Source organism: Nothobranchius furzeri, chromosome 13 (assembly GCF_043380555.1).
Source record: "Nothobranchius furzeri strain GRZ-AD chromosome 13, NfurGRZ-RIMD1, whole genome shotgun sequence".
Lineage (NCBI taxonomy): Eukaryota > Metazoa > Chordata > Actinopteri > Cyprinodontiformes > Nothobranchiidae > Nothobranchius > Nothobranchius furzeri.
The window spans coordinates 53,945,925-53,970,110 of NC_091753.1; the positions used below are offsets into that span (position 1 = coordinate 53,945,925).

Here is a 24,186-nt window from a genome sequence, read left to right on the forward strand (position 1 = left end):
AGGCTCCTTATAGTACTGCAGTGGTGTGTGTTATAAACACAGCATGCCGACATGGTGAATTTGTTTTGCCTGGCAGTAATATTGTGGTTATTGTCTTCCTTATAAACGGCGATTGCGCCTTGATGCAACAGAGGGTGGTGCCATGATCATGTCGGGAGTTTCTACCGAGCTTTGGCTGGCAAATATATTTAAAATGAAAGTACAAACGGGCCATGAGTTTTGCTTTTGTAAACCGAATCAGCAGAGATAATAATCTGGAGCATTTCTCCATTAGAGCTGGAGTTCCGATCACCAGATGCTGCATGGGGTCTGTGGGGAACAGACACCTTTAGGAGTGGCTTGTTATAGAAATTTAATAAGCATGACTTCAATCGCAATTAAGCACAAGTTATGTCCAAAATAAAAGGGAGGCTGCCCCCATTGTGTAATCTTTTGTGAAAAGGACACAACTGCACATAATCTCCACAGTCAGACCGCTTAGAAACAACCTAAAGCTCCCTGATGCAACTTCAGTGTTGTGGCGAATTGACGGCATTGTTTTGTAAAAACAGCCTCAGAAAAATCTGTCCTGTCTAAGGCATTTTTCACAGTTGGCTTGCCATCTCCATTGTTGACCTACTTCGGCTGTGCCATGATATAGCACATCAGTCCAAAATTTTTCCACCTTCCAGTAATTATATATTTTAAGGAATATATAAAGTGATAATGTAGCAAATACGTTATATTTTCTTTTTGACAAGCCCACCCCCATCCCATAGAGCCCTATGAAATTAGATCTGAGCAATGCTCAGCGTTTGGGACATTTAACCTCCCGAGACGCAAACTTCTATTTGGGATCACTAAGATTTCTACCCCAGGGTATCCGCGGGCCTTTAAATAGTTTTAAATTTGCTTTTCCAAATTTAAGACTTTGAAATTCCTTAAAAATGACTAATAATCCTTAAATACAGTTTCCAAAAATCTTAAATTACCAAAGACCCAATAAACAAGATTATTTTTTTTCTATAAAATTTTCGTGAATTCTTGACAATTTCATGAAAATTTAGTGTTCAGCATTTTTTGTGTATGATATTGGCATAAGGGGAACTGTACATTCAGTTGGTTGTGAAAAGGGGCTATTTTTAGATGAACACATCAGCTGGTTAAGCTAGTGGGAGCTTGCGCCATGGGGAAGTTTAAGTTTAATGGTAACTGGATTTCTAATGCCATGTTTGGGACGTGATTAGCACCGGTTCCAGGCAATATCTGGAAATTATAGCCAAAATGTAATTAAAAAAAAAACTTACATTTGGTCAAAGTGGTCTTAAAAAGTCTTAAATTTTGCTCCCTTAAACCAGCAGTTGCCCTGCATCCATTACGCATTAGTCGACTCTTGTAAATGTGAACAAAGAAAAACTTTTAAAGACAATATCAAGTGTCTATATAATAAAATATTATAGTGCAGAGTCCACATATGTGGACGTGAGGTTAAAATAATTGTAAAACTATGCGTTTTCACTTGGTTGCCCAGCTAGAGGTGATCATTCACAAAAGAGAAACCAACTGAATAAACTGGCTTATAAACATTTTTTAACACCACCCACGGCGTCTCACACTTGAAAAAAATGTGCCGTGTGAACCGGGTTTAAAGAACAAACTGCAAAATGACATTTAGTTTAAACTTTTTTATTCATCATTTTTTTGTTCTTTTTCTTTCCTTTTGCTTTACGAAACAAATGTTTGCAGATGTCCTATAATAAACAACAGCACCCTTTCTTCAGAAAACAGGGCCCAGTTGACCCATTTGTATTGAGAAGAGACTCTTGTTTAATTACAACCTCTCCAGATTCCAAAGTGACGCATGTCCTGTATTTGACATTCATTTAAGTGCATTTGTAGGCAACACAACCATTTTGATTAATGTGCAATAGCTGAGTTCATGGTCACTGTGAAAAGGATATTTACATTGCAGCTATGACTCACATTAACTGTATCACTTAAGCTAGCATCAGAACTGGAGAGGGAGACAATCACAACATACGGAGTCTCCTTTCAAGCACAGCCTTCGTAAACAGCAACCTACGTTATCTTTAGGGTTAACTCGACTCTTTTGTCTCACCTTTCTTCCTGCAGTAAGACAAAAAGGTTAATAGATAAAATGGTTTAAAATAAAGTTTAGTGATTGTGCTTTTAAAACCAAGGTAAAACAAACAAACATCAATGACAACACAACAGTGCATTACAAAGAACAAACAAAAAAATCCCATAGTGGCACTTTTTTGGGGGCAGCTAAATAATATAGCAATTTACAACATGTATGGAAATGAATAAAAAAAACTAGACTCTGCTAAATTAAACAAGGAAGACCATTTTGAGCAACCACAATGGGTAAAACAAGAGGACATCACACAGAAATGTATATTTACAGACAGTTCACCTCCCTCTGTTTGCAGCTGTTTGGTTACAGTAACCACTCACTGAATGGGCTCTCCAAAGTTCTCATCAAGGCAAGCTGAGTCTTGTAAATTTTTGGAGCAGGACTTTGCTCCATATTGCATTGGAATTAAACATAAATACATTGTTTTGAATGCATTTGTCTTTTAGCTTCTGTCCTTTCTTTTTGATTTAATTGGGCATAGAAAATTATAGGTTTACAAAAAATGGTCTGTTTTCCAGATGTAAAGAAACACTTAGGATGTACAGTATGATGGCAGCCAACATGATGGTGAAATACTGAGATATTTAAACTTGTAAGAGAAACAATGGTGCTCCACTCGGAAAAATTTCAAAAGTCCTTATTTTCTGTCTCCTTCAGCTTTCTACCATCTGGGGAAGAAAAAGAAAAGGTAGGAAACTATTAGAATCAGAATAGTCTTTTATTGACATTGTTTATTCAGTGTACTGTTGAATTGCAACGGCCACTACTAACTTTACATAGATGTACACTGTTGCCAAAAGCATTGGGGCACCTTGCCGTATCATTGAACTTAGATGTTCCAAGAAAAACATGGATAAGTGAGTTTGTTTTGGAAGCTAAGCATCACCATCCAAATTGGCGCTGGAGTCCAAAAAAACATAGAAAAGGTTTCACCAGCTCAGTGCCCTGGGACTGAAACATTGGGGTTCAAATCCCAGTTGTGTATTACTAAAGACTTAAACTTTGTTGTTTTTTTTTCACCAGGCCTGGCAATTTTTTTTGTAAGTCCCATTAATTGTGACACACTGGTGTGTGTGTGGCATTTGACCCAGGAACCATTTGGTGGTTTAACCCCCCAGTCCAACCGCTTAATATTGAGTGTCAAGCAGGGAGGCATTGGGTCCCATTTCTTTTCAAAGTCTTTGGTATGACCCGCCAGTAATTGAACCCTGATCTCCCAGTCTCAGGGCGGACACTGTACCACCAGGCCACTGAAAGCTCTCATTGAGATAACCCCATGAATTCTTAGGCAATCAGCACACACTGATGCTCAGTTTCTCATAACAACGAAGATGGCATCTGAGGTGGAGTTAGCTGTGACTCTTCCCTCTGTTATAACTTATTTGGACAAGCCAAAAGCCTTTCTTCTAAAGAAAGATGTTTGTGCTGCCAGATGCCATCTTTGACTACAGCGTCACGCGATACAGTCATCATTTCCACCTTATTCATGATTGGTTATTTTTGAGTTGGTGAGTCTAGCAGGCCAGGTTAGAAAATATGGGACCCAATGTTGTCTGCAGCTCACTACTTCCCCAGGGGCTGGGGTCAAATGCAGAGAACAAATTTCACACACACGTGTGTGTGTGTGACAACTATTGGGGCTTTAACTTTTAACCACGCAGGTGGTTAAAACGAAGAGTCGGAGTACCCGGCCCGGAGGGTTACCGGGGTCCCACCCTGGAGCCAGGCCTGGGGTTGGGGCCCGTGAGCGAGCGCCTGGTGGCCAGGCTTTTGCCCATGGGGCCCGGCCGGGCCCAGCCCGAACCGGATACATGGGCTCGTCCAACTGTGGACCCACCACCCGCAGAAGGAACATGAAGGGTCCGGTGCAATGCGAATCGTGTGGCAGACCAAGGCGGGAGCCTTGGCGGTCCAATCCCCTGACAAGAAAACTAGTTTTTGGGACATGGAACGTCACCTCGCTGGCGGGGAAGGAGCCGGAGCTTGTGGCAGAGGTTGAGCGGTACCGGCTAGATATAGTCGGACTCACCTCGACACATTGCATTGGCTCTGGAACCCGAGACCTGGAGAGGGGTTGGACACTCTACTTTGCTGGAGTTGCTCCGGGTGAGAGGCGGAGGGCTGGGGTTGGCTTTTTGTTAGCCCCGAGGCTCTCTGCCTGTGTGTTGGGGTTTACCCCGGGGGACAAGAGGGTAGCTTCCTTGCGCCTTCGGGTCGGGGAACGGGTCCTGACTGTTGTTTGTGCTTATGGGCCAAATATCAGTTCAGAGTACCCACCCTTTTTGGAGTCCCTGGGACGAGTGCTAGATAGTGCTCCATCAGGGGACTCCATTGTCCTGCTGGGGACTTCAATGCTCACGTGGGCAATGACAGCTTGACCTGGAGGGGTGTGATTGGGAGGAACGGCCCACCTAATCTGAACTCGAGCGGTGTTTTGTTATTGGACTTCTGTGCAAGCCGCAGTTTGGCCATAACAAACACCATGTTCGAACATAAAGATGCCCACCGGTACACTTGGTACCAGGGCAGCCTAGGTCACAGGTCGATGATAGATTTTGTAGTCGTATCATCTGACCTGCGGCCGTATGTTTTGGACACCCGAGTGAAGAGAGGGGCGGAGCTGTCAACTGATCACCACCTGGTGGTGAGTTAGATCAGATGGCAAGGGAACATGCCGCGTAGACCTGGCAGACCCAAACGCATAGTAAGGGTCTGCTGAGAACGCCTGGCAGAAGAACCTGTCAAGATGGTCTTCAACTCCCACCTCCGGCAGAGCTTTGACCACATCCCGAGAGCAGTGGGGGACATTGAGTCCGAGTGGGCCTTGTTCCACTCTGCGATTGTCGAGGCGGCTGTTGCTAGCTGTGGTCGTAAGGTGGCCGGTGCCAGTCGTGGTGGCAACCCCCGTACCCGCTGGTGGACACCAGAGGTTCGGGGAGCCGTCAGGCTGGTCTGTGGGTCTCCGGAGGCAGCAGACAGGTACCGGATAGCCAAGCGGGGTGCAGCAGTGGCAGTTGCCGAGGCAAAATCTCGGGCGTGGGAGGAGTTTGGTGAGGCCATGGAGAAAGACTATCGATCGGCTCCAAAGAGGTTCTGGCAAACTGTCCGGCGCCTCAGGAGAGGAAGGCAGCAACTCGCTCACACTGTTTACAGTGGGGATGGGGAGCTGCTGACGTCAACTGAGGCTATAGTCGGACGGTGGAAGGAATACTTTGAGGAGCTCCTCAATCCCACCAATGCGCATTCCGAGGAGGAACCAGAGCTGGGAGGCCTGGGGATGGACTGTCCGATCTCGGGGGCAGAAGTTGCTGAGGTAGTCAAACAACTACACAGCGGCGGAGCCCCGGGGGCGGATGAGGTTCGTCCTGGGTATCTCAAGGCTATGGATGTTGTATGGCTGTCATGGTTGACACGTCTCTACAACATTGCGTGGTCATCGGGGGCAGTTCCTAGGGAGTGGCAGACCGGGGTGGTGGTCCCCATCTTTAAGAAGGGTGACCTGAGGGTATGTTCCAACTATAGGGGAATCACACTCCTCAGCCTCCCTGGAAAGGTCTACTCCAAGGTACTGGAGAGGAGGGTCCGATCGATAGTTGTATCTCAGATAGAGGAAGAGCAATGTGGTTTTCGTCCTGGCCGTGGAACTGTGGACCACAGCTCTATACCCTTGCAAGGGTGATGGAGGGGGCATGGGAGTTTGCCCAACCAATCCACATGTGCTTTGTGGATTTGGAGAAGGCTTATGACCGTGTCCCCAGGGGCACCCTGTGGGGGACGCTCCAGGAGTATGGGGTGGGTGGCTTTCTGTTAAGGGCCATTCAGTCCCTTTACCAGAGGAGCGTGAGTTTGGTCCGCATAGCCGGTAGTAAGTTGGACCTGTTCCCAGTGAGGGTTGGACTCCGCCAGGGCTGCCCTTTGTCACCGGTTCTGTTCATCACTTTTATGGACAGAATTTCTAGACGCAGCCGTGGTGTGGAGTGTGTCGAGTTTGGTGGCAGGAGAATCTCATCTCTACTTTTTGCGGATGATATGGTCCCCCTAGCTTCATCCAGCTCTGACCTTCAGCTCTTGCTGGGTAGGTTCGCGGCCGAATGTGAAGCGGCTGGGATGAGGATCAGCACCTCCAAATCTGAGACCATGGTTCTCGACCGGAAAAGGGTGGCTTGCCACCTCCGGGTCGGGGGAGAGGTCCTACCTCAAGTGGAGGAGTTTAAGTATCTCGGGGTCTTGTTCACGAGTGAGGGTAGGAGGGATCGGGAGATCGACAGGCGGATTGGTTCGGCGTCTGCAGTGATGCGGACGCTGAGCCGATCTGTCGTGGGGAAGAGGGAGCTGAGCCAGAAAGCCAGGCTCTCGATTTACCGGTCGATCTACGTCCCAATCCTCACCTATGGTCATGAGCTTTGGGTAATGACCGAAAGAACGAGATCGTGGATACAAGCGCCCGAAATGAGTTTCCTCCGTAGGGTGGCCGGGCTCAGCCTTAGAGATAGGGTGAGGAGCTTGGACATTTGGGAGGGACTCGGAGTAGAACCACTGCTCCTCCGGATCGAAAGGAGCCAGTTGAGGTGGTTTGGGCATCTGGTCAGGATGCCTCCTGGACGCCTCCCCGGGGAGGTGTTTCGGGCATGTGCTGCCGGCAGAAGGTCCCCGGGTCGACCCAGGACACGTTGGAGAGGTTACACCTCCAATCTGGTCCGAGAACGCCTTGGGGTCCTGCCGGAGGAGCTGGTGGACAAGGCTGGGGAGAGGATGGCCTGGAGCTCCCTAGTTGGGATGCTGCCCCCGCGACCCGGACCCGGATAAGCGGAGGAAGACGACGACGAGGTGAATAATGCTGAAACTGATCTCCCAATACTTTTGGCTGTAATATTTCACATGCAGATAAATAAATACCTGCTTAAAAAGGTAAGTAGTAATTGCTGGGTTATGATGAACCTCAATCTAAAAAGCCTGAATTTGATATAGCGCCTTCTAGAGTCTTGGAAACCCACCAAGGTGCTTTACAACACAATCAGTCATTCACCCATTCACACACACATTCATGTACTGACAGAGGCGAGGCTGCCAAGCACTGGCGCCACCAGTCCCTCTGACCACCACCAGCAGGCAACGTGTGTTAAGTGTCTTGCCAAAGGAACACAGCGTCAGAATGAGCGGGGCTCGAACCTGCAACCTTCCGATTACGGGATGAGCACTTAACTCCTGTGCCACCGCCACCCGATAAATTGCCTGTTTGAATGACCTGAAATGACCCATTCTAGAGTCCTAGAACCCCCCAAGGCGCTTTACACCACAGTCATTCACGCCATGCACAGGCACCATTGGTCCCTCCGACCAACAACAGTGACGGACTGAGCAGGGCCAGCACTTAACTCCTGTGCCACCGTCACCCCCCTATTCCAGTGTGAACTTGAGAAATCTTCGCTTGTTTTGTATGATTTGTTTTTTTACTTCAGTCTAAATCGGTGCATGATTCCCATTTCGTAATTTTAATCTGTCAAAGTCAGTTTTGTTTAAGTGTGTTAGGCTGACATGTACCTGTAGCTCTTCATCTCCTGGTTGAAAGACTCCAGGGTTGTTGACACTCATATCTGCAGGGTTCCTGCGTGCTACTTCTCTCCGCCGCCCCCCTGAACCCCTAGAGGACATGGAGCTGGAGGAGCTTGGGTCTCTGGGGCTGTTAACTGTGGGGAACTGTGGTCGGCTATAGGGTAGAATGTCCTCTGAACCTGAGGACAGAACCAAATGAAAGCAGTTGAAGCCTAAAACAGACTATGGCAATGAGGTACTGAGGTTGATTGTAACTGTACCTGGGTGTTGCCGTGCCTTGTTGGCAGCACTGCTCTCAGGTTTAATCCCTTTGCCTCCATGGGCAGTCTTTTGTCTATCCTGAGCTTCTTTGCGTTCAGATGAGCTGGTTCGAGGATCCGAGCTGTCCTGCGGTCGATAGACCCCTCCTCGCTTGTCTCGACCCTCTGCTTTGGGGGAAATTACTCCCCGGCCCTCCAGTGCAGCTTTGGAGGGATGTGTGGGGGACTTGAGCACTGCTGGAGGTGGGATGGGTGGAGGAGGGAGATCTAATGGATAAACACATTTATCAAGATGGTAGTTATTGGTAGAAGACTTGGCAAAAATAAATGTACTCTTGAAAGTCCGTTTTATTATCTGTCGCTCAGGTGTCACACTGACCAGGAACAGACAAACAGAACAGATGACTTTGAAGAAACCAGTTCATGCCAGAGTTATGAGATTTGAACAGGAGGAAGAAGGAGGTGTGATGGTCAGCAGCTTGCTCTCTGGCCTGCTTGGCTTCCTATGTCAATGAATCAATGCTGCTTGTCCTTGGGCCATTATTCATATGAGAGCTGCCAGTGGGCCGCCTGGCCTCTCACACATCACAGAGCCATCCAAACAATACGTGAGCGAAAAGCCTCGTCGCTCTTCGATCGATGGCCTTTCATCTAATCAGCTTCCAACCTGAAGGATGGTTTTGTTGGCAGCCAGACTTATAATCCACAAAAGATTGGAAACTAAATAAACATGGTATGTGCCGCCTCTAACATTCTGCTCTTTTCTAGTGGCTACTGCACATATTGCGTTAGAGTATTTTTTGTTGTTAACACACAGAAAGAAGCTTGTTTGCAGAAACGGACAGCTTTAGTAGACTTTTCTGACTCTTGTCCACACCCCCCCTCAGCGTATAGGAGGTGAGCGGTCAATATCATACAGCAGAGAGGTGTCTGCAGTTTTTTAATATCTGCCTCAGAGTCCGATCAATGCCACGGGCTGTGAGCTATAGCTTACTACACGGGAGGAGCTGCTGGAGTTATGAGGACAGAGCTCAGGTCTGAAAGGTGTCTCCAAGCTCGCCGAGGAGGATGAATCTGAGGGCTCGGTGGTTAATTAGACAGGAGGGCCAAGACATAAGTGTCAATGCAAGAGGGGAAACTAAATGGTGTCTCGTCTGTGCCGATGAGTAAAACTATGGTAAGGCAGCTTTGTGTCGTAGTTGGAAGGGTGCAAATGAAAGAAATTAAATCCTTACACCCCACCCCCCATAAACCATGCTTTTTGTCTGAGAAACACTGCTTTTCTTTAACTTCTTTGTTCCAAATGTCAACAATCGCCTTCCTTCACCTATCACCTCAGTATTCCAGACCACACACGAGTTACGCAGGCTGGCTGGGTGGGGGAGGCAATAACCTCCAAATGAAAAACAATCCATTCAGATCAAATGCAATCAGCAGAAAGAATGATACACAGAACTGCCGAGCTGTCAGTTACCCCCTCCCTGCTCAAACAAAGACAGAGGGGAGTGGGATGGAGAGATTGCAGCCAAGGGAGGGGCAGAGGATGAGGAGGAAGCCAGGATATAAGGATCATGGTGGGAGGCGGGGTTTGGAGGTGCTGGATATTCTGCAGTGATATAGCTGGTCTGGCGCCCAGCGAGCGCGATATTAAATCTCCTTGTCAAGTGCTTCCAACACTCAAGGACACCTGACACTAAAAGGAGAGCCAGCTCCAGGACTACACCCAGAGAACGTGTGCGTGTGCACAGGCGGGCTTACATTTTAAGAAAATTATCCTTTCAAAGGTAGCTGGTAAAAAAAAAGGGAGGTAGGTTTCCTCAGCCCATTAAAAATGCCATAAAAAGTCAAATGCTTTTTTATTTAACAAGGTTAAAGCTATTCGTACAGCTGGTTTTGTTCTTTCTTTATCTTGTTTCGGTTACAACTGGCCCCGATGAATTAAAGGTGTCTCCTCAGAACACCTGGATCAATTACATTAGAGGACAGCTCCTCCCCACCACAGCCCACTGCTGGCCCAGTCTGTTTAGCACTGCCACAGATTAGGAGAGATGCCATGTATGCATGTGCGTAACCACATGAAGAGAAGATGATTAAACTCTGGCTCACAACTATCCCATACTCAGTCGTTTGCAGACATGTCACAGTAAACTGCTTTTCCTCCTCCAGTCTTTACAGAGAATCGAGGCAAAGCCATCGACACTAACTGGCCATCTGTGTACTTACGGCGTAGCTGCTTTATTGTGATTTTATCTTAACTAAATACCACTTGAGTCACTAGTGCAAATCCAATGTATTCATTTATTCTTTTTTTTTTCTTTTTTTTTTATTCATTTATTCTAATAAATATTTTTGGAATACTAATTGCATGTAGGGTTGTCACTGTAACCGGTGTAGCGGTAAACCCTGGTGAAAAAGTTGACAATAATAATAACTGTCTTGTTTAAAAAATATATATTATCTTTGTGACTGCGGTGTAGGCGCGGTGACCCTTACCAGCCACCGTATCATCTGCTGAAGTTGCCGGCGGCACAAGCGCACTTTGTTGTTTACGACCAAAACTTTCTTGAAGCTAAAGCTGAAATAATGGTCAAAGGAGGAGACGGCAGCGCTCAGGACATTCATTATCCGTCAAAGAAGACAAAGTGGGAATTACAGGCATATTTTAGATATTTGAAGAATGCCGAGGGACAGTTGATAGAAGACGGCTATCCTGTTTGCAGCACGTGCAGAAAAAGTGTCTGAGAAAGGCAGCAACGCTTCAAATCTCATGACACATCTGCCTGACCATCACCCACAACTCTACAGTCAACGCAAGGCAAGCTAACGTTAGCGTTTTAGCTAAAATGCGTCATCCGAGGATTTGGGTTGAGGGAGAATGCAACAAGTCGCTATATAAAGCAGCCGCAGCGCCGCTACCTGCATATAAACCGTGTCGCGGACACCGCCATGTTGAAATGACACTATGCATTACGGGGCTCCCAGAGGCAGATAAGAGTTGGTCTCTCTCTGAGAATAATTATGAATTTAACAATGATTACTGCCTGATGACATTTTCCCAAATCTGCAAAGCTCACTGGAAGGACACAAACCGAGGACAATATTTTCCTGATATAGGGTTTATTACTCAAGTAAGGGTAAAAATGTATCTGATTAGAAGGCTACTTGAGTACTGAGTATCATCTGGTCTAATATTTTTAAAATGATGACATCAAACAGACAAAAAATAAGAAGTTATGGGCAAATATTGGTATTTTAAAGGGGAAAAATGTAAATAAACAACATAATTACAAAATAACACATTTTAGGCAAAATTTTGACATAAACCGAGGACAATATTTTCCTGATACACAGGGTTTATTTAGTTGTTTGAAAATGTAACACGTTTAAAAAAATACTGCGATAATACCGAAAACCGTGATAATTTTGGTCACAATAACTGTGAGGTTAAATTTTCACACCGTGACAACCCTAATTGCATGTACATGGTTATTGTACTGCGCTTGTGTCTAATATTTTGTTCCACTAGAGGACGGGATGAGCGATACAAAAATACATTTATTCAAAGATGAAGCGGTCAAGAAAGAGCACAGTGTGGAAACGAAGCCGCACGGCAAACAGACCCGAGGCCAGGACTCGGTCTCTGCCATGGCGCTCCTGCTTGGCCACAGCTATTTTGCATCTGCCTCTTAAGAGTAATTTGATTAATAATATAAAGGAATGTCAGTGTAACAGTTTAGTTCAGTGTAAGGAAACTTAATTTGTTTTTAAAAGTGTGTGCTCCAGAATGTGCAAGCATCGCTGTGCAACAGGTCCTGATGGACAGGTCAACCCTCGACCCACTCGCGCCATTTTGTTTCTGAATATTATAACGAGTGTGCTACTTTGGTTTTGCATCAAAATCTATTAGAATGAGTGAACGAAGAAGTGCACACACGAGTTTATGGTAAACCAATTATGAACCGTACTTCAACTGGTCAAACAAAAATGTTGAAAACATACATCTCTACCGTAGATTTACAGAACACAAATATGTTCTGGTTCTTTTCGGAATGAAAGCAAGACTGTTCTTTCACACAATGGTGTGCTAAATCTTAATGACTTGGGTATCAAAAGACGTAAAACTTCATTCGGTGAGTGCTTTTTTAGGTTTTAGTTTATCAGCCAGTAACCTACTTGAAGCAGGACTGGGTTACTTTATGTAGATGTACTCGTTCATGTACCTTCACTGAAGGCTTCACGTCTCTGGTTCCCAGGATGACCTGCAGGATGCTGTTTTTGCTTTTTAGGAGGCCTCCTGTGCATAGCTGCCATACTCATATTACTGTCTGTAGACACTGGGCTGCCAGGACGATGTCCCGACGGGTTTATTTGGTATTTTCGAGCTGAGAAAAGAAACAGAACATTTTGTTTGTTTCTTTGCAATAACTTCAAATTTGTTGCAGTAATCTTCTGTGTAGAAGTTGTGGACTTTACCTGAGGCTCCGCCCACTTCCTGGACCTGTGAATTGGGGTACTTTGCCACCCTGAGCCCTGAATATTCTGCAGCTGCAGCAACTGCTTGAGCAAAGTCGGCGTCTGTGAAAAAGGAGCCGTCTGATGAGCTGACTGCACTCGACCTCCCCGAAGAGACATTGTCCTCCTCCGAAGCTGAGCCCCATCCGTTGATCATGGAGCCGGTCACCGAGCTTTCCAGGTCGCCCATGCTGGATGCAGGGGTCTGTTCCAGTCCTCGTAGTAGCAACCTTCGCGCATGCATCTGGGGGTGGGGATGGGTATGGTGGTAGTGCATCTTGGCCACCTCTGCGTCTGTTTCATCACCATCCTCCTCCTCCTCTTCCTCTAATATATCCTCCTCTTCCTCCAGACCGTCGGTGTCCAAGGCCAGTGGGCTGCCTATGTATCCATATGTGTGTGAGGGAGAGTGGGGCCTTGGGGGGGGTGGCGGGCTCACAGCATGGCGCCTGCAGGAAGAGATGAAAACATTTTATCAGCATCAGTAAGGATTTAAAAAAATTTCACCAGCTTGCTGTAAAACGGGTCTTTCTTGTTGTAGCTACGTGCTACACCTTCCATCAGTGATGCAAATAAAATATTTAAAATTTTATGCCATAATAACTTGCCATATTGTAACATTCATTTGTCATGCTTTACTGAAATGACTTGGAACTACGACTCCGTGGAAGGTAAGAAATCATTCTAAAAGCTAAGACATGCTTTTGAAAAACGGCTGACGCCGCAGTGCAATGTGCAGAATTTGGAGTTAATGAGCCCAATCATGAAATAAAGTACGCCGAATGAGGCTTTTAGAGCAGATACATTTCCTGAACGCCGCCTCTCAGCGTGGCCAGCATTGTGCTCTGCTCAGTGCCGTTCACACATATACCTGCGTTCATGGCTGTCTGATCCGTCCTGAAGCATCGGCTGCATCTCCTCCTGCGGCGAGGGGGTGAGGGTGGCTGTGGACTGGTGACTGTAGGATATAGCAGCGGGGGAAGAGGCTGCCCCGCGGACAGGAGGAGTAGGCCCCCTCTCCATCTCCTCCTCCTCTAACTCATCAGGCTGCAGGTACATGTGAGAAGGGGGCATGGGGCACTGCATGTCTGGATCACCGCTGCCAGCAGACACAAACAAGCCTTGTTAGCTGCAGATCACTCACGGGTAACGTCAATGTTTTCAATATATTCTGAAGCTGGGAAAAAAAAGAGGAACTAAATATTCATGCATTCCTTCCATCAGGATTTGACACAAACGGAGCTCTAATGGACAGGAAACTCCTGAGGCGAGCACTTGGAATGGTTATAAGAAACAGAAGAACGTGTTCAGAAATTGTCTAGCACTTCAACACCGTGAGCGTCAATGTCAGATTGACTGTCTACCTTTCTTCCATGGACAGTACGTACTCCTCTGTGGTTCGACCCGGGGCTGGGTTTGCAGGAGGAGGGGGTAGAAGGTCAGCCCAATTCATTGTGCTTTGTTTGGGTAGTTTGGGGGTGCGCACTCCCTTCTTGTGGCCCTGACTCCCTGCTCAGAAAAAAAGGGAAAACGGACATTTAATCAGTCACTACACACCTTCATATGCACACGCGTGAATCCTGTGTAGCAGAAACACGTCGGTTATAAACGCCGACAGGAAATGGACAGCATATAAAATGAACATCAACAAGGCTGACTGCAAGAAAGATTGTTGTACACTGGAGAACAGAGAGGCTAATTCGACTGCACTGTCAGAATTCTCTCATTGAGAAAGAAACCGCTATAAAACCCAGCTGTTCTACCACAGGGCTATCAGCTGGTCCGGAGAAAAAAGGTAAGAATGAAGCGTGAAAAGGGTCCAATTAATGCCACACTATTAAAATTGTGAACCAATGAGCTGTGATGTGCAGCAAGCACAAAAGGCCTTTTCTTAATGACTTGAACTTCAAATGTGATATCAGAATGGATACATGGCATTAAGGTGGCAGCGTTGCATGCCGTCTGCTGTGTGTAATCATTTATCCTTGTCCACATCGAGCTCCGGATATTAAACCGCATCACAATAGAATTGAGCTAAATCTGGTTAAAGTAAGCTAGGGCAAAACTAGCACCACAAATACGTAGAGAACTACTTAGAGGCACCATAAAAGGCATACATTTCTTTTTACTCTTGTAAGCATTATCAGGCTCTAGTGGTTCTTTCATTGTTTAGAAGCAGCGCAACTACTCTAATCGGCCCTTTTTTGCAAAGTTTTCATAAAATTTGACAGGATAAATGAATCAGAAAAAGCCTTTAAAGCATATTTTATTAGTGTCACTACGATGATGTATTGCCTTTGTGGAGTATGTGTACGGGAGTCTTGGGTTCACAGTGATTGCAGAAGCTAAAAGATTACTTGGCAAAACATGAAATGTTAATTATTAAAGTCTAAAAGAAGTGGAATAAGTTGATAAGAGATCTGATGATGCGCCTTTAAAGGGACTTAATGGAGTTTTAAATTTTTATGCTTGCGATTGCCCCTCAGGCCAAAAGCGTAACGCCAGCTTCAATAGTAGGCTCGTGCACGAGGCGCGCATGCTGTACGTGCACACTCTTTAACGAAAATAACAGCTGAGACAGTCCCGTGTGTGTGTGTGTGTGTGTGTGTGTGTGGGTGGGTGGGTGTGTGTGTGTGGCCCGGAGGGCAGAGGACAGGAGAACGCGCAGCTAATTAATTAAATAATGTGGTTCTGTACCTTTCTCTTCAGCACAGCCGACAAAGGTTTATGATGGGTCAGTCCTCCTGCATGCTCAGATCATTCCCTTCCCTTGCTTGAAAAATTGTTCCAAAATGAAAGTTGAACCCACATCTTTTTTTATCTGTGAATTCAATGCCGTTCGGCGAGTCTCAAATAAAAATTTGGGCATCTTACTGTAAAAATATACCATTAATGTAAAAAAGAAACTAAATAAACTATGTTCACATCCAGAATCAAACCCAGGTCTTCTGCACGAGAGGCCGATGTTTTACTAGGGGAGCTAAAGCGCCAGTGATGTCATTTGTATCTGTAACATTTATATCCTTGATGACAGCTCAGTCCAGGGAGTGGTCTGGGGTAGCACATGCCACCCTTGGAATCTGATTGGCCACCCCAGGTGTCACCACACAGAATTTCCTTTAAATGGGCGTTTCATTGTCCACAAAAGGCTTGAGGTAAAACAAAAAAGCATAACCACTGGTGCCACATATGCACAAAGTAGTGCCTCACCTGGGCCACCCCATTTTAAAAGATCTGGACACGCCACTGTGACAGCTGAAACAACGTTCAAAGAACGGTTCAGAGCTAAAATGGCTATTTTGTTGCTAATTTGCAGGAAATATCTAGAAGAAAGTTCTACAGAAAGTAGCTAAGTGTCTCCAGAATTGTAGCTAGCTTTGTCACTAGGCGTTAGGAACAGCGACAAAGACTAAAGCTACGGATAGCAAATGCTACGGGCGATGCCTGAGCGTGAACGCGCATGAAGCAGCCTGCTCGACCCGAGCATCTCTCTTTTTCTGTGATTTTACAGAAAAACAGGCAATCACAGTAAAAATGCCAGGGCTCATTCTACAGGACCAGGGTATTGCAGGAGAATGTATGAAGAAGACATTTATTATTTCTATACATGTTTTGGCTGTCAAACTTCCTTAATGCCCCTTTAAGTTGTATTTCTCTATAAAGCCCAACACATCTCACCAGAGGTGCTGCTGCTGCCTCGGTCAGAGCTGTTGTAGGAGCCCCCGGTGTGGCTGTCGTGAGTCTGGTTGTAGGGAATGGTGGCTGGCATCGGACTGTCGCCGCCTCTGTAGCGATCTGTTGGATAGAGTCCAGTTAGTTCATTCCCAGGCGTAACTAGTCAGAGGTCAAAGGAAATCACCCAGTTTCTCATGAAAAGGAATGAAGAACATTGGCGATGTAACCAAAAATTCTCTAATTCTCCTGCAGTGAGCCTAATGTTATAAGGTAAATGCAAAGACAGACATGCAGGATAGATCTCAGGTGACTATATATCACATGCAACACATATCTTTGATGTTAAATGCTAGACAAGGGTCCTTTCACCAGGTAGGATAAGATAATTATAGCTTGATTCAAACAGCTTTGATTTATCTTTGTCGTCTTTATAGAAATGTGACAGATAGAGAAGCGCTTTCAGCGCCCGCCTTTATCAGAGCAATACCCAGAATACCGAGAGAGGATTCAAGCCTGGCCCAAAAGATGATGAAGGATAACATGAATGCCAAACAGACAAGCAGAAAGAAAGAGTGATGATGCCTTTGTGGACTGAAAAAGACTGGGAGGAAAGAGCCAAATGGTGAATAAGCATGAAACTCTTGCATAGACATCCATAGGGTGGCTGAATCAGCCAGGAGAGCAGAGAACAGAGGGGAAAGTCAAGTGGAGGAAGATCATGGCCTGGAGTTGACCTCTGTAACAGAGGCTGCTGGGTACTCCACACACTCACCCTTATTGAGCTTGTTTTGTTCCATGATGCTGTACTGGAGCTGGGAGCCCATTTCCTGTTTCTGCTGCTGGGCTGATGCTGGCTTCCAGCAGTGTTTCTCATTTAATTCCCCTCCACCCCCGAGTCCACCTCCGCTCCCACCGATGACTCTGTCTGAGTTCGTGTTGTTGCTCATGATGGAGGACTGGATGAGCTGAGTGGTGGCGTAAGGTGTTGGCTGGCCCCCTGTGCCTACAAAGCGGCCATCTTTCAGGTTTGGGCTGTTGAAGGTCTTCATTTCATTGATCTTGTTGGACAGGTCCACATCTCCATAGACCCCTGAGTCTGGCACCATGAGGTTGGTCTGCTTGTTATCCATCTGGTTGTTATAATTGGCGATACAGTCGGCTGGAGAACATGAGGAGGGCATTTAGTCAGTCTTTACTGCTGCTGATCAGCTTAGCAGCAGTAAGCCAGCTTGGTAAAAGATTTCAAACAATCTGATCTAATTTGGAGCTTATTCTAACAAAAGACACATTTTCATTTCAAGCTTTGCAAAGATCACTATCCAGTGGAGAAACATTCCATTTTTCTGTTTTAATTTTCAGCTTTGTTCACCAAATGATCCCGTTTCAGGTGTTGCACCAATCTACCAATAACTCAGTGGGGGAGCCATTTTTCCCCCCTCCATCTGACAGCGGCAGCATCCTCCCTCATTGAGAGGGACAGAGAGACATGTCTGTATCAAAGACATGGAACGAGGCACGCAGTAAAAGCACAGCTTCACAGACTGATCCAATTTTCCCTGGCTCATAAAATATTCAAATCCTCCAGCAGGTCTGAGAGCCAGCCTAGCGGTAAATACCAAAGACGGCCATAGTACACGCGGCTCGTGCCACGCGCCTCACATTTCAGCTGCACGGAACAGATCAACACTTCAAAGGACGCTGTGTGAAAGCGCCCCTATGGCTGAGATAAAGGGACATTAACTCCGATTTCTTTGCTCTGTCACCTAGTCAGTGATCCTCTTAATGTTCAGTTTAGTTTTGGCACACACACACACACAAAGCATGCGTCTGGCAAGCTCCTTAGTGTCATATAGCAGGGTGTCATGCAAGGAGAGTGAGGGCTCCAGCCTCTCATACAACCTCAGAGGGGTGATTAGCACAAAGGAAAACTGCACTGGACTATAAAGTCTGTGAAATGAATTATGATTCCTCTCTGAGAGAGGTTTGAAGTCGGGAGAACACCATCGGGAGGCTGGATGGATATTGGGTAGAACAGCTGGACGGGAGTTATGTGCTGCTATTAGAGCCCCAAAGTGCATAATTTAGAACATAAAAGATTTTAGTGGCGTCCAAGTTTCTATGATGGGGTTGTTGGTCATGCTTGAAATATATTAACATTAACTCATGTCATCCATGCGAAAGTTTCTGGGTGCATATTATTCTATAAATACCATACAGTAAATGATTTAGCAACAGTGGACAAGGACCTGGAGCCAAACAAGCTCCCCTTTGCGCAAAAACACCACATCATATTCCTCTGTCTGGTTTCAAATGTTCCTAATTCTCCATCTACTGATCCAGGTGCACCCCCTCTCTCTCCCCCTGCTTCTGGCCATCGCCTGCCGTCCAGCCTTGACCCCCTTGCCCGCTGCACATTTCTTAAACAACTGAGCACTTAGAGGAAATTACATTACCAGCTATAACAACTGTATGGAAATCAGCAGAGCAATTTGATTAGCAACAGAGTCGAGCTATAAGCCCTGCTCAGTGTACTCCTTTTATTTCCTGCCTAAAACGGCTACACTTCAACCTCAAATAAATCATACACACACGCGCATAGCCACTATTCTACTGTTCTCTAGTGGAGACCTGCAGAAGGGAGAGATGCACACAGCAACTCCCTCGAGAGCTAACCTAGATATCAGATCTTACTTCCTCTTGCACTGCAGGTTCCCCCAAGCTCCCACATTTCTTATCACAATAGTTATTTTGTCAAGGACTGCATCGTTGCCTTGGAGAGGAGTGATTTTTTTTTTCTGGTTTCTGCCTGCATGTGAGAGGTGTGGCGTGACTTACCTGGTCTGCTGTACGTTGTCAGGTTGCTGTCACTGTTGCCGTTGCCCGCGGTGCAGCAGTTGATGCTGCAGTCGTTGTGGTTGGAGCACGAGTTGGGCCATGTGTCAGCCAGCCAGGGCTGAGTGGCTGAGTCTCCCATGTTTAGTAAACCAGGCCTGCGAGGAGAAATGAGACCAGATGTTTGACAATGGTAACAAACTAAGCCAGCGCCACAATGACATTTGTCTGAATGAACGAAAACACCCGCAGGAACCTAGTGTTTGGGGGAAGAAGATTATGCAGAGTTTATTTGTGCGGCTGAGAAGAGGAAAACTAAATCCGGTTTGAGTACTTTTTGCCTTTTGGCCAAACATGCAATAAGGAAACGCATAAAAGAGCTAAATATGGAGCGTGTTTGATTTCCACAGAGCTGATGATGCTTGCTCTGAGACCATGTGAGCGTTAGCGATCTGCCTGAATCAGACAGCCAGATAAAATTCACTCCTGATGTTGCTCCCTGAGTAAATTCAACGTCACACAAAAGCTCAGTTTTCTGTTAAACACACATGCAAAATAGAGTTTTTTGTGTCTTTGTTCTCCTGTTTAGTACAGTGCAGCTGATATAACATCACTTGTTAACAGGATTATTCTGTAGATCTTGACCTTTGCTGCAGAAAAAAACAGCACAATATTTTTTTTTTCCTATTGCTGATTAAACAAATCAATCCAGCGTAAAAAGGGAAGCAGTGTACTCTAGCGGGGCTGCATACTGCTTTGGTATTCAAAACTCCCGGACCGCATATCCCAGCACTGAATTAGCATTGAATTACATTTCCTCATTCCACCCGTAATGACTCATTTCTTGGATTAATTTTGGGTAATGAACACATTTGTCTTGTACGGCCAAATACAATCTCACAATAGCTCCTCAGTCACCCCGGCAGTTGTATGTTGATATTGAACGACCATTGTTTAGTGCAGAGCTGACACAGCCGCACTGGAAACAGGATTCAATCATACAGCTGGAGTAATATAATGAATATGGATTTACTGTTGATGGCTTCAAGCTAACTATTCATTAACACACACACACACACTTATGGTGCAGCATTAAGTACATTCTGTTCTCTGAGCAGAAATCGGATAATAACTGAATGCACCCCCCCCCTTACACACACACACACACACACGTATTCCATTTACCAGCTATATGACGACATGCCAAAGGCCATCCAGAGGATAAACAAATTAGTTTTGGCAAGTGTAATGCTGTGCAGTCTCACAGCTTGTGTGTGGTGCACCATCCAATAGGCACGTAGTTGCTGCTGTGCACATGCACGGGTCTCTGTTCCTATTTTAGAGCGATGCTATGGCACAGCCTTGTGGTAGGATGTGGCGTTCCAGCACATGGGATGGGCTCCCATCCGACTCGGCCTGGTCTTTGTTCCTCAACCATTATTACACCCTTTATACTACCTGCTGCCTTGGAAAGACTCAGATCGCCCCCTAGTGTTTGGGAAAGAAAAGTGCATGTGCCCATCCCTTTTTTGTCTGTTCTGAAGGTTCAACACCCCGTTTGAAAAATCAAGTCTAATAATGTAATTTTCTGAGACATGAAAAAATAAATTGAAAGCAGTCACACACTTAAAAAAAAGCCTTACCTTCCAGCACTGCTGATACTTTCTCCACCTCTTTGATATGCCACTAAACAAAGAACACATATTAGGTTTCCATCATGATTTCAAAGCAAACCTTTTTATTGCATCATCATTTATACAACTGTCATAATAAGTCAAAAGTAAATGAATCATTTCTGCATTAAATGACAATTATTGTGTTTGAGGTGTGTGCACGATTCCAGTCGAGTCACAAATACGTTTTTAAAGCGACTGGAGCAGGACGAGGATGCATCGGAGGCTTATGAAGAAGAAAGATGCAGAGCTCTGTAGTTTCTAGGTTCTGTGTATTTGAAGCTGTGCACATAGCACGTTGGACTCTTAAGGACCCTCTCTAAGCTGCCAGTGTGTGAAAGGAAGATAAACTTCCAACTTTAATTACAATTAAGGTGGGAGAAGACAAGGCAGGGCCTTAGCTCTGCTGCGTCTCCGTCTTCTTTTCACAACAAAGTACCGTGTGGCTTCTGTTTTTACAGCCTGCACAAAGCAGAGGTATAACTGACACAATCTCCACTGAAATCCACCCAATGAGCTACTCACACAACACTAAAGGATGTGTCAGGCCTAATCACACCAATAAGGAGCAAATCTCACCATTAGAACATGAAACGGGTCTACAGCTGCTAAGTTATTTGACCTGATTGCATCGCTCAAGGCAGACAGAAACACAAATGCTCGTGTAGCTGATAGATAGGATCTACTGGTGTTGCAACAAGCATCGGCTTCAGGTGCTGTTAAACCTGCTCAGTGGCCTAGTGGTAGAGTGTCCACCCTGGGACTGGGAGATCGGAGTCCAATTCCCGCTCGGGTCACTCAGCTTTAAGGGGGTTTAATAGTTCCCGAGCGCAGCCACAGCTGCAGCTCACCGCTCCCCTCTTGTTGCAACCATGACACAGCTCCGGTGGACAAAGAGGTTCAGATGGATTAAAGTTCATTATTTAAAGAAAAAGGAGGAAGACTGCAGCCATGAACTCAAAGACGGAAAGTTTTTATCCGTTTCACGCCGTGCCACTTTGATTCACAGGGGTGTTAGCGGTGTGTCATTCTAAAAAATCCCATCTGAGGTTGCCAGCAGCTCTTTGATCAAGTTACTATGAGTTTTAACAGCCTCCCAGAAGTGTGTCCCCTTCTCTGGCACCAAGTTCTGACAGTCCAAACACTCGCCAGAACATTCGTTTTCAGGTAGCGGCTACTCACCGTTTCCCTTTATTAGCTTACATCATGGTGTCCCTTCACTGACTTCACTACAGTTAATGAATCTGTACTGAATCTAAACAGGTTCACATACTAACAGGTCTTTCAGGACTGACAAAACCAATAATAGTAAATAGGCTTGTGCTGGGCACCATTTACTGAACTAAAAACATTTCGTACTCAAGAAAGGTGCTTACCTGTTGGTGTGAAAGTAAAAGATGGAACTGTAGAGGAAGAAGAAAAAGAAAATCCCATGTTACAAGCCACCTCAGCCAACATCTTTACCCTCACCGCCACCTCCTCCTTTTCTGAATCCTTACAGAAAACGTTAATCTAGCTGCCAGTTCTGGTACACACCTGGACCAATCAGAGGTCTGTTGGTAGTTGAGTGCCTTCGAATTATAAGCTGCTCATTTTGACATGGCTATCGGCTGTTTAATAACTACACACATGCATGCAAGTAACTGGCATGTAGATATTATTTATAGCTAGGCTGTTTTCCATGCCGCATTTCACCTGATCCAGGTTCTGCAAAATGCTTTACAATACGTGTTTTATTCACTCAATCATACACACTCTCACACAGTCATGTTGCTCTCTACATATACAGGGGCACCTCCATGAAGTCTTTAAAGGGGGCTACTGACACAAGCCACTGGTAATCTTGGGGTGGCATACCAAAAAGAAAAGTCAGAACCAGGCACCTTTGGCTTTTTTCACTGGTATCTGAAATACCGATCTAGTGAAACTCCGATACTGATATCAGTAAATGCAGCTCCTTCCCCATAATCCTAACCCTCAGGTCACATGTCTATGATAATGCATGCCTTTACTTGTACTAAAATACAATATCTGTGCAAAATATGACAATACTTTAATTTAGGTTGTGCCAAACAAACAAAACTTTATACCCGGGATTGCTCATGTTTTGACATATTGAGCGAGAGGAAAAGTAACTGAAGAGTTTGATGTATAATATGTGCATGATATGTACAAGAGAAACATAAAAACTGATACTAATAATAGTCATTATTACATTTTGATGCTAATATCTACTAACAATAATGGTTATAATGGCTTCCGTAAGTTTTTTTAATGCTGTTGACACATACTTACAATTTACTACAATGTTTAGTTTGAGAATAATCTTGAAAGACTGTAGTGTTCCTGGTGTACAGAGGTACTCTGCACTACCATAGAGATTTCTAAGCAAATAAATGATTGAAAAATGTCCTACTCATTAAAGTTGTATGTATATTAGCAACTTTATTACACCGTTAAGCTAAAGAACACATTGCTGTGCTGCAGGGTAAAGAATCAAACTGTCTGTTTTCCAATTAAACAGGAAAACAACCAGCCTGCCAAGTTAACGCCGTCTCAGGGACTAGACAAACGCAGTAGCACTTGCTGACGGTCACCCAACACAAGTCATTGTTCTCATATTGAATTGCTGCTGACCTCAGCTTAAAACTTCATCTGTAAGAGAAATTCAAGAGGACAAACACTACTTGTGACACTTTTGTTCCTCGTTTCAACAAACGTGATACAATCTTATTATCGTGTTTGAATCTCTTCTCTTCATGCTCAAACTAGTCTGAAGCTCTCAGCTGTTTGATGGCTTTGATCGTTTTGATAAATGTTTGATGAGTACACAAAGACTAGAGTGTCACCTCTTATTTGTGGGGTTCCCCAGGGGTCCGTTTTAGGTCCACTTCTTTTTAATCTATATATTTTACCTTTGGCAGCCATTTTTAGAAAATTCCGGGTAAAGTTTCATCTCTACGCTGACGACTGTCAGCTTTATATGGCCCTAAAATCTGCTGACCCTGTGCAACCACTGACTGACTGCCTAAGTGAAGACAGGTCCTGGCTCTCGGCTAATTTTCTCTATCTTAACAGCTCCAAACTGGAGGCTATTCTCATTGCTCCATGCCCCCCCCTGCTGTGGAGCCATCTCTGCCCCCGTCATTGTCAGTTTTGGTGAAGCCAACAATTACAAATTTGGGGGTCACTGGACGCTTTTTTAAAAATGGATGCGCAGATAAATCAGGTAGTCAAGTCGTGTTTCTTTCATCTTCGCAGGCTGGCCAAACTAAAATCTGTCCTGAACAAAAAAGATCTTCAGTCAGTTGTTCATGCTTTTGTAACGTCACGTCTGGACTACGCCAACTCTCTCTTATATGGTATTCCCTCCTCTTCAGTGGTACGCCTCCAATTGGTTCAGAATGCTGCCGCAAGGTTTCTTACGGGCATAGACCGACGGCAGCATATCACCCCTGTTTTGGCAAATTTACACTGGTTTCCAGTTCGGTTTCGTATTAAGTTCAAAATTCTTCTGTTGGTTTACAAATCTATTCATGAAATG

The 24,186-nt window shown here is 45.2% G+C and overlaps 1 protein-coding gene across 6 annotated transcripts in view; it reads right to left on the reverse strand.

The window, feature by feature from the left end:
• Nucleotides 1–2,161: 2,161 nt before the first annotated feature.
• robo1 (roundabout, axon guidance receptor, homolog 1 (Drosophila)) overlaps nt 2,162–24,186 on the reverse strand; it is a 327,637-nt gene continuing 305,612 nt past the window's right edge. For 5 of the 6 annotated variants that reach the window (XM_054742443.2, XM_015950995.3, XM_070543615.1 and 2 more), the window contains 12 exons: nt 22,019–22,045; nt 20,613–20,655; nt 18,973–19,127; nt 16,910–17,296; nt 16,141–16,257; nt 13,827–13,971; nt 13,334–13,561; nt 12,424–12,911; nt 12,171–12,332; nt 7,951–8,217; nt 7,679–7,869; nt 2,162–2,805 (listed from right to left, as the gene is read on the reverse strand). In XM_054742443.2, the coding sequence (XP_054598418.1) occupies nt 2,791–2,805; nt 7,679–7,869; nt 7,951–8,217; nt 12,171–12,332; nt 12,424–12,911; nt 13,334–13,561; nt 13,827–13,971; nt 16,141–16,257; nt 16,910–17,296; nt 18,973–19,127; nt 20,613–20,655; nt 22,019–22,045 (2,225 nt within the window). In that variant the 3' untranslated portion in view covers nt 2,162–2,790. The remainder of the gene's footprint in view (nt 2,806–7,678; nt 7,870–7,950; nt 8,218–12,170; nt 12,333–12,423; nt 12,912–13,333; nt 13,562–13,826; nt 13,972–16,140; nt 16,258–16,909; nt 17,297–18,972; nt 19,128–20,612; nt 20,656–22,018; nt 22,046–24,186) is intronic. The other variant, XM_070543614.1, reaches the window with a different exon arrangement.